Here is a 10,549-nt window from a genome sequence, read left to right on the forward strand (position 1 = left end):
TCCCAGAATGTCTCCTAGTTCACCATTATTCGTGTATTCACATTGAACCATTCCTTTCCTTTTTGTACCAACTTATGTGCTTTTATTTATTTTTTTTCCCAAATCCATCTGTGTTAAGCAATCCCAGTTTATTCAATCTTCAAGGAAAAAAAAAAAAAAACCTGGAAAAAGGCTAAGGATAGGATCTGAGATAGGACAAACACATCTCATGGAACAACTACAGATGTTCCTCATGTCACCAGAGCAACAGAATGTTGCCGCCGGTTTGTCTACCTTTGTTAAGTTTGAATTAGTTTGCCCCAGTTGCTCCCCTGTTAGCCGGAATGGTCTCTTCCCAGTTTTCCACCACTGTAGACCCATCCCTTATTTCCAGAGAATTCCCCATCCATCACCCTTATCCTGCCCTCAACCCCTGTCTGTCCACGTAAGCCCAACCCTTTATTCTAGCTCTTTCCCTGCCCTTTATCCCTTCCTCGAAGCCCCATTGATTGTCTAGCTGCCGTCCCTCCCCCGTGTCTTTACCATTGGTTCCGAACACTGTAATCCCCTCCTACGACCACTCCTCTGATGTATCCCCATTGGTTAATACTTTCACCGCCCCCTTGCCTTTAAAACCCGACGCACAGAGGTGCTGGGGGTCTCGGCTCAGACCTCTTCCCTGCAGTCCCAGCCCTTCCCTTTGTCATTCCTCCCTTGCCCTTACAATAAAACTCGTTCCTGGGAAATTGGAAGAGACTGAGTCCTCTCTCTCCTTTCGCCGCGACCTACTGGGACTAACAGAGGCTAACTGTTTGGAGCTCTGGAGGTTCCGTGCTGAGGCAAATTGCATTTGCATGGTTCCCCACTCTTGGCGTTGCCAACGGCCAGAGAGTCCTGAGCTAGCCAGAGCGTGAGAGGCCGTGAAGACCAGGCAGCGTCAGCTGGCGCCCAACGTGGGGCCTCCCCATCGTGAGGAGACCCCCGGAAAGGTCGTTTCCTTGTGTGGATTTACAAAAGACTGTGGGCGGCAGCTACCCTGGTGCAGAGCAGACCCATTTTTGTCAGGTGGCGCTCCCGGGGGTCAAGGCGGCAGTCCTCGTGCGTGCAGAGGATCACCTTGAGGTCGTGGACATCCCCTGCAGCTCCTGTCAGGATTTGGGTGAGTATTCCCCAGTGGGGGAAGAGGGGGAGTGTGTGTGTCCCCCTGTGTGTGTTGTTGTGACTCCCTCGGGGAGGGAAAGTGTGTTTTAACCCGGTCCTGACCCTTATTTTTAGTTCTTTACGTTATCCTTTTGCTGCCAGGGGGTGGTGGGACTGCTGAGCCGGGGGGTGAAAAATGGGGGCACATTTGTCAGCTCAGCAGAAGAGAGTTTTTTACCAAGTTGTGGAAACCCTTGAGGGGGGGAAAAGGTAGTTTTCTAGAGGGAGGGTTAAAAGGTTTGTGAACTGGATGATCCTGCACTTTCCTGATATTACCCCTGATAAAATTAATTCAGTAGATTTTTGGAATTCAGTTGGAGTGAAATTGACCGAATTAGTAAATGAGGGGGACAAATCCGTTTCTAAATTTGTGACGCTTTTTATTTTAATTCGGTCGACAATAATTGAGCAACAGAAAGTGCAGAAACAGCCACCACAAGCCTCCCCAGTTTCCCCATCCCCAAGTTCCTCTCCCCCTGGTCCTGAGTTGAGGGAGACCTGCAGAGTGAGCTGTAATGTGCAGGGTTCTCCCAAGGGTAATAAGATCCCTGGCTCCCCACGTCTCCTTCAAGACCCTTGCCCTGACAACCCTGGCCAAGCTGTCAGAGCACCTACCCATTCCCCTACTTCCCCAGTTGTGAAATCCCTGTTTAATACTTCCCAGGTTCAGAGTTCTCCATTAAGTTGTGCTGTTAATTCCCAGTTCCTATCCCCAGATCCCTGTGCCTCAGTTTCCCCCAATTCTTATTTTTCCCCTATGCTTCCCTATCCTACCCAAGACCCTCAAAATGGCCCCCGAAGGGTACAAGATGGTGGGGACCACATGGCTGGGACCTTCCCTTGTGCCCCTTCTTCCCACAATCCCTTCCGTCCCTCTGTGAACAACCCCTTTCTACCTAACTCCTCCCTTTCTCCCTACCCTAACTCCTCCCATTTCCCCTCGAGAGTTTCCTCCTCTTCGGGGGCATGTTCAAGTGACATCACACACCTAAACCCCACCTTCGCCAGTCATTTCTCCTCCCCCTTGCCCTCCTCCTCAGCGAGTCCTCCAGTCCCGCCCCTTCCGGCTCCTGGTTCCCATGCTCCTCCTTCTGGTTCCCACGCCTCAACATCCGGTTCCCACGCTTTGAGAGTCGGGGGCGGGGGGGGGGTGGGCCAGGGAACCAGAACCCGGAACTGGTAAATATCCCCCTTGCCGCACCTGTGACTTTTTGGGGAAGGGGAGGGTGGTCCCGGGAGTGGGAAGCCTTCTCTTTTCAAACAAAAAGGGAGCTGTGCAAAGCACAGAAGGAGTTCGAGAGGGGCAGCGAATATTTTAAAGGTCTATTAAAAGCAACCTTCTCCGCGAACGAAATGGTACCCAGTGATCTGAAAGAATTGTTTTCCTGCCTCCTTTCCACGGCCGATTTCAGGCTGTGGAAACAGGGGTGGAAGAGATCATTGGAGACCATCCTTCCAAGTCTCTTGCACAGTAATGAAACTGCTGTAGATGCAGATGGAATCCCTTTGACTTTAGAGCACTTGTGCGGTGAAGGGGATTGGGACAAAGCAGAGGAGCAGGCCAGGGTTCTGCCTCGGCCTGTGCTGATTAAAATCATGGAGGCCGCAGAAAAGGTATTTAATACTCTACCTGAGGAAGGGCCCCAGATACACCTAATGAGCATTTATCAGCTCCCTAATGAACCTTTCAACAAGTTCATTGACAGGTTGCAAGCTCAAGCACAGAGGCAGGTTGAGAGGGCAAACTTGCAAGAACAGCTTGTGTTAGAAGCTGCGAAAGCTAATGCAAATGACATCTGCAAGCAAGTTATCTTCAGTCTGCCCCTCTATCCAACTCCAACGCTGGACATCCTCATCGAGGCCTGCGCCAAGAAAGTCCCGATGGTGGGGATGTCCAGAGCCATTCCACTGCCGCCATCAAAGAAGATACCCACTGCAGCCGTGATGCAACCACTTCTGCAGACACCAGCGCGGACATTACAATGCTACCACTGCGGGCAACCTGGGCACATGGCCAGGGATTGCCTGGCAGCGGACCCTAGCCAAGGGAGCAATCGGGGGGCGAAAACAATAGACACAGTAAAAAAAACAAACTATGGGAGCAGCCCGAACCTGCCCCGCGTGAAGCGATAAATGGGGCAGGTCTCATGGGGGAGGGGGGTTCATTGCACCGGACATGGCCAATTAACAGGACACGACATTTAACTACTATTAAAGACATCCTCTTTCAGACCCAGCACTGGACAGTAGTTGCTGTGGATCCACTGGAGGGAGAGAAGACAAATACCAGACACGTCTGTAAGTACATCACCATCGGGGACACTAAACACACACCCCCAGAGATTGAGATCTCTCCAATCACCTTCCTGGGTGTTCCAGAAGATCTCATTCTCTTGGCACGCTGCATTCACCCACCATATTTCCTCCCTAAAGGTCAAATTATCGCACAATACATCCCCTGTCCCTGAGGGAGTCCCAGTAGACGACCACGCACCAGACGTCTACTGGGCAGAAGTAGTGGGTGAAAATAAGCCCATCGTAAATTGCAGCATCAAGCAGGGTGCAGAATTAGTCAACTTGAAGGGTCTGCTTGATACGGGGGCAGATGTGACGATCATCCCCCAAAGGAGATGGCCGTCACATTGGGAATTGCAACCCGTGGCAGGAAAAGTACAGGGTATAGGGGGTACCCAATTGGCTCAAGTTTCTAAGCGTAGTACAAATTATGGGGCCGGATGGGCAATTGGCGAACTTACGCCCATTCATTGCAGATTTCCAGGTTCCCTTGTGGGGGAGGGACCTCATGTCACAATGGGGAGTGAAGACTGAAATCCCAAAAACCCCTCGGGATTTTTAATAGTGGCCACTGTGGAGCGCCCCTTCCAGAAACTCGATTGGACCACTAATGAAGCAATCTGGATTGATCAGTGGCCGCTCCAAAAAGACAAATTGAAGGCGCTCAACGAGCTCGTGGAGGAGCAACTAGTAAAGGGTAACATTGTAGAGACCACCAGCCCTTGGAATTCCCCGGTGTTTGTCATTCGGAAACCGGGGAAAGACAAGTGGCGACTCCTCCACAACCTTCGTGCGATTAATAAAATCATTGTTGACATGGGGCCCCTTCAACCAGGGATGCCTACCCCAACTATGCTCCCCCGAGATTGGAATTTGGCCATAATTTATATAAAAGATTGTTTTTTTCAAATTCCCCTACACCCTGATGATGCCCCACGGTTTGCCTTCTTGGTACCCACCCTTAACCGAGAAGCCCCAGTGAGGAGATTCCACTGGCGAGTGTTGCCACAAGGCATGAAAAATTCACCCACGATCTGCCAGTGGTACGTCTCCTCGTTGCTGTCTCCCGTGCACAAAGAGATGGGGGAGGTCATCATCCACCATTACATGGATGATGTCCTAGTGTGTGCCCCCCATGACGATCTACTTACACGATCTCTTGACCGAGTGGTTAAAGTTTTAACATCTGCAGGCTTTCAACTCCAGGAGGATAAAGTTCAAAGGATGCCGCCCTGGAAGTATCTGGGTCTGCGGATTGCTGAGAGGACCGTTGTGCCTCAAAAATTGGCAATAAACAGCAATCCGAAAACCTTAGCAGACCTCCACTCACTGTGTGGGACATTGAACTGGGTCAGGCCTTGGCTAGGCCTCACTGCGGAAGACCTAGCCCCCCTCTTCATACTTTTGAAGGGGGAGAAGGAACTGAGTTCTCCCAGGACCCTGACCCCAGAAGCAAGGAAAGCCCTGGAGAAAGTGCAAGATGCCCTTGTAGAGAGACAAGCGCATCGGTATGAACCAGCCCTGCCATTTGAATTTATAGTGCTAGGGAGAATGCCACACCTCTGTGGGTTGATTTTTCAATGGGACCGAGGCTCCAAGGATCCCCTCTTGATCATAGAGTGGGTTTTCTTGAGCCACCAAAGGTCCAAGAGTGTCACCCGGCCACAGGAACTGATGGCTCAGCTTATCGGGAGAGCTCGAGCTCGGCTTCGGGAGATGGCCGGGTGTGACTTCGCATGTGTTCGGGTACCGGTTAGCTTGTCTCGGGACAAAGCGTCCCCAGATAAGCTGACAAAGGAAATGTTTGATCAGTTGCTTCGAGAGAATGAGACCCTCCAGATTGCTTTAGATAGTTATGAGGGACAAGTTTCGGTCCACGCCCCTGCCCATAAATTCTTCAATTCAAAATTTGATGTGATTCCAAAAGAATTGCGGAGCAGGAAGCCCCTCAAAGCCTTGACCGTGTTCACTGATGCATCCAGGGCATCTCACAAGTCGGTAGTAACTTGGCGAGATCCCAAAACTCAGCAGTGGGAAACAGATATTAAATATGTGGAGGGATCTCCACAAGTCGCTGAGTTGGATGCAGTCATCAGGGCCTTTGAGAGGTTCTCTGAACCTTTCAATTTGGTCACAGATTCGGCATATGTAGCAGGGGTAGTTGCAAGGGCTGAACATGCAGCCCTAAAGGAGGTCTCAAATCTGAAGTTGTTTGAGTTGCTTTCTAAACTAATCTACACTGTTTCCTACAGAAAGCAACCCTTTTTCGTAATGCATGTGAGGTCACACACGGATCTCCCCGGCCCGGTAGCCGAGGGAAATCAAATGGCTGATTCCCTCGCTGCCCTAGTTTCAATGGCTCAGCTCCCTGATTTATTCCAACAAGCCAAGCTGAGCCACCAGATGTTCCATCAGAATGTGCCTGGTCTGATTCGCCAATTCCACCTGCGGTGGGATCAAGCCAGAGCCATTGTGGCCACATGCCCACATTGCCAAACCACCTCCATGCCCTCCCTGGGGTCAGGAGCTAATCCTCGAGGCCTAGGGAGTTGTGAGGTGTGGCAAATGGATGTGACCCATGTTCCCGAATTTGGCAGGTTGCGGTTCGTACACTTGTCCATAGATACTTTCTCGGGTGCCGTCTTTGCTTCTGCCCACACAGGGGAGAAAGCCGAGCATGTCTGCAAACACCTCATGCAGGCTTTCTCTGTGCTGGGGGTCCCCAAGGAGCTTAAAACTGATAATGGCCCAGCATACACCTCCAGGAAACTGGAGGGATTCCTGCAAGAGTGGGGAGTTGAACACAAGAGAGGCATCCCACACTCCCCCACCGGCCAAGCGATTGTGGAGCGAGCCCACCAGTCACTCAAACGTGTCCTGAAACATCAGTGGGAAACAATGAAAGGTTACACCCCTCAAGATCGGTTATGTAAAGCGCTATTTACCATCAATTTTTTAAATTGTAGTGACAGTGACCCCAACCCTCCAGTGGCTCGACATTTTCAATCCACCAGCAACTACAAGCTTCAACATCACCCTCCAGTGCTGGTACGAGACCCAGAGACCCAAAAGGTCCTGGGTCCGTTCGATCTGGTGACCTGGGGGTGAGGTTATGCTTGCGTCTCCTCGCCCCAGGGGCTAAGGTGGATCCCGCAAAAGTGGGTGAAGCCTTATGTCCCGAAACATCCTACCAGGCCACCAGACGAACAAGAGGATGGCATCGTGTCCATGCAGGCCACCCCCGTGACCCCTGAGGGAGAAGAAGAGGAGGAAAACCTCGAGCCCCCCATCCCTATTGATGTATTACTTTCCTATTATGTTAAGTAAACTGCCTATTTCTTTTGTTACAGAGAGCCATCTGAAGGATGACAATCCTGAAAAGCACCCTGACCAGCACCATCCTGATGCTGTTAGTGACCCAGGTCATCGTGTGGATCGTGCCCCAACCTAAACAGAATGTCTGGGTCATGTTAGCAAAGTCCCTGCAACGAGACGAGTTATGCCTGTCCACCAGAGCAGTAGGAAATCCGATGACCACGTGCCTGGTGGGGATCCCATTAAAACCAGCTGAGTACCCAGAGTCCCTGTTAGAATTAGTTAAAGAAATTAATAAAGGCAAACCGGCTCAGCGGGTGGTCCGCTCTGCCCCAACCTATAAAGTAAAGAGACCTGTCCAGAATCCCCTCCTCCTTTGGAGAGACTGGCAGGCCTTCCTGGAATGGGCTACTGCTGAGCCCCAAGAATTTGATTTATTAAACTCCTCCCCAGCGCCCTATTGTATCCACTTCTGTTACTACCCTTCAGTTCCTACTCTGTATCCTCAGTTAATACAAGATAACAAACAGTTTCAAGCAACCACCTGGTGCAGGAACATCACCCAGGTAAAGATGCCTTCGACCCTTAGTTCTCACCCCCTTAAGTTGCCCAAAGGCATGTTCTTGATTTGTGGGGACCGAGCGTGGGCTGGCATCCCCTCTCACCTTCTCGGAGGGCCGTGTACTTTGGGCCGGTTGTCCCTGTTTGCCCCCAACACGACCCAAATTGAAAATTGGGAACTAAAGAATAATTCGGTTATTAAGAAGCGCAGTCTGGAGGATCTTGACCCCAACTGTGACTCTGAAATTTTTCATTGGAGTAGACCAAAACGGGTTGCAGTGTCGGTATTTTTGCCATGGTTAGCCGCTGCTCAAGCCCTGGGCGAATTAGGCCAATTTGAGTGTTGGGTAGTCAAACAGGCCAATTTGACGTCAACTGCGCTGAGCGACCTCCTCGAAGACGAGGAAATAACCAGGTGAGCAACCCTTCAGAATCAAGCGGACATCGATTTTCTACTGCTCCTGCATAACCATGATTGCAGAGAATTCGAGGGGCTTTGCTGCATGAATCTGACAATGAAGAGCCCAGACATCCGAAAAGCCATCTCAGAGATGAAGGGCATGATCCATCAGATCCATCAAGAGACTGGCGACTGGGTCACCAATCTTTTCTCGGGATGGGGGGTCTCCAGCTGGCTCTCTTCAATCATACGGACTATATTATGGGTTGTCTTTGTTGTTTTTATTGTTTTATGCGCGTTCGCGATGTTACGAAGATGTTTAACTCGGTCCGTCCTTTCTCTGTTATCCCCCCCACCGCAAGTTAATTGTGTTAATCTAAATCCTCCTCCTCCACCCTCTCCCACTCCCGAATGGTTTACTGTACCCTCTGCTCCCCCAGACCCCACATCTTCCTCCTTTTCTTAAAAAAGAAAGGGGGAGATGTTGCCGCCGGTTTGTCTACCTTTGTTAAGTTCGAATTAGTTTGCCCCAGTTGCTCCCCTGTTAGCCGGAATGGTCTCTTCCCAGTTTTCCACCACTGTAGACCCATCCCTTATTTCCAGAGAATTCCCCATCCATCACCCTTATCCTGCCCTCAACCCCTGTCTGTCCACGTAAGCCCAACCCTTTATTCTAGCTCTTTCCCTGCCCTTTATCCCTTCCTCGAAGCCCCATTGATTGTCTAGCTGCCGTCCCTCCCCCGTGTCTTTACCATTGGTTCCGAACACTGTAATCCCCTCCTACGACCACTCCTCTGATGTATCCCCATTGGTTAATACTTTCACCGCCCCCTTGCCTTTAAAACCCAACGCACAGAGGTGCTGGGGGTCTCGGCTCAGACCTCTTCCCTGCAGTCCCAGCCCTTCCCTTTGTCATCCCTCCCTTGCCCTTACAATAAAACTCGTTCCTGGGAAATTGGAAGAGACTGAGTCCTCTCTCTCCTTTCGCCGCGACCTACTGGGACTAACAGAGGCTGTTTGGAGCTCTGGAGGTTCCGTGCTGAGGCAAATTGCATTTGCATGGTTCCCCACTCTTGGCGTTGCCAACAGCCAGAGAGTCCTGAGCTAGCCAGAGCGTGAGAGGCCGTGAAGACCAGGCAGCGTCAACAGAATTCCTAAGGAAGAAAAATCAAAAGGCTTGTTTGGAGTGGTGTAATTGGGAATTTATTACATTTTAATTTACTTGGTCTGTCATTTCACATCACATTGACTTTAAGATTTGGTTTTTCATTCCCTCATCATGTGCTCTCAAGTAAATTAGAAGTTTTGCTGATCCTTAAATGAGTATCTTACCCTAATTTATGTTTTCATCTCTTGAGTTGCTTAACTTTTACAGCAGTATTTTTAAAAACACCTCAAAAAGGGCCATGCTAGGATGAGAGGACCAAGCAATGATTTCTACAACGTTTTTTTTCTGCTTTTTTCATACATAGCTAACAGTGAAATAGGGTTAGGCTCATGAAAAGCTGTGTTTTCCCTTATTTTAAAAATTAAAATTTGCCATTTGCTTTAACAGCTTCAATAAAACATTATTGGAGTCTGGGTAGAATTGAAATAACATATTTTGCCTGCTAGAATCAATTTTCTAAAATATAGGTAGGCTTTAAAGTCATTAGAACAGACAGAAAGTGCCAAGTGAAGCAGAACTTCTTTTGGGAAGCAGCCAACAAATATCAGAAGGTGGCTCCTTATGCTTTGAAGAAACACTTGTAGGCTACGGAGATGGTAACCAAGAAAATATTTAAATTTATTTAAATGTGGAAATTATGTGGATGGGGGAAGCTCTGGACATTTACATTGCTCCCAAATCTCCTCTTTGTGTCCCCAGGTGGCATGGAGCTTCCCACACTCGTGCCACATGGCATTTATTGGGAATATTCACCTTCCCTCAAAATTCCAGGAGATTATATTGTTAAATTATGAATTAGAGGAAGGTTTCAGTTGAATGCAAGGCTCATTCACATAGTCCATTGAATTCTCTGTGCTACAGCCTTACCCCAGGTATGGACTTATAGAGATGTTTGTGGCTAAGTGAGGGTTTGGCTTTTAAGGAAAGGAAAAAAAACAACATAAAACTGAATACTAAACATCTAAAGGTCCCTTAGTTTATTTGGATTTTTTTAATCAGTAAATGCTCATATAAATAATTTGTTGCAAGAAATGAAACTAAGTATGAACAGCAGAGAAATTGCCACCTCCCCTAATTCTGGATGGCTTTCCAATTTAGCCAGAAAGAGACTTGAGCTCAAGTACTTTTTCCAGTTCCACGGAAGGGTTTTCATCTCTGCTGCTGCTTAGTGTGAGCATTTTAAGGATTCATGGCATACTTTGGTTCACCAGTCTCATTTACATAATCCACAGGTCCACAATTTCCTCTGTCCAATATGGTGTGACTAAATGGAGACTAATTGGGAAAATACAACAATTTGACTGCTACAAATATGGTTTATATTAAAAATACTGTTTTGCAATCTCCCTGCTTTTATTTATTAGTGGAATCACAGAGTCATTAAGGCTGGAAAAGAACTCCAAGCCCCCTTTTTCCACAATCCCACTGTGGCCACTCATCTGTCACAAAATATTTGTATTGTCCTCTAGGGACCAGAGCAACAACTGGGACTTTTCCATACCCTGGCACTGTTTAAATGTTGATATTTGGGGTTATTTTTTTGTGCAGATTAAAATGAAAATGTCCTTTAAATGATTTGGAAATAATAATTTTCTATTTTCTATAAAATAAATCCCTCAATTTAGAAACCA

General features: G+C 48.6%; 1 protein-coding gene across 2 annotated transcripts; it reads left to right on the forward strand.

The window, feature by feature from the left end:
* Window positions 1–683: 683 nt before the first annotated feature.
* LOC148183669 (uncharacterized) lies at window positions 684–8,636 on the forward strand. 2 transcript variants are annotated; one of them, XM_088060541.1, is made up of 3 exons: window positions 684–1,138; window positions 2,875–3,477; window positions 6,825–8,636. In XM_088060541.1, exon 3 carries the CDS (start codon window positions 6,840–6,842, stop codon window positions 7,767–7,769), a length of 930 nt encoding a protein of 309 aa, XP_087916667.1. In that variant the 5' UTR covers window positions 684–1,138; window positions 2,875–3,477; window positions 6,825–6,839; the 3' UTR covers window positions 7,770–8,636. The 2 variants fall into 2 exon arrangements, with proteins under 2 accessions (XP_087916667.1, XP_087916668.1); XM_088060542.1 differs by lacking the exon at window positions 684–1,138 and having other exon boundaries at window positions 2,428–3,477.
* Window positions 8,637–10,549: the final 1,913 nt, after the last annotated feature.

This window comes from Pseudopodoces humilis, chromosome 10 (assembly GCF_049639895.1).
Source record: "Pseudopodoces humilis isolate 2021_Gansu_Grassland_sample_001 chromosome 10, ASM4963989v1, whole genome shotgun sequence".
NCBI lineage: Eukaryota > Metazoa > Chordata > Aves > Passeriformes > Paridae > Pseudopodoces > Pseudopodoces humilis.

What these genes read in the sequence shown, in the direction of transcription:
- LOC148183669 (XM_088060541.1), top strand. Translation starts at nt 6,840, where the DNA reads ATGACAATCCTGAAAAGCACCCTGACCAGCACCATCCTGATGCTGTTA.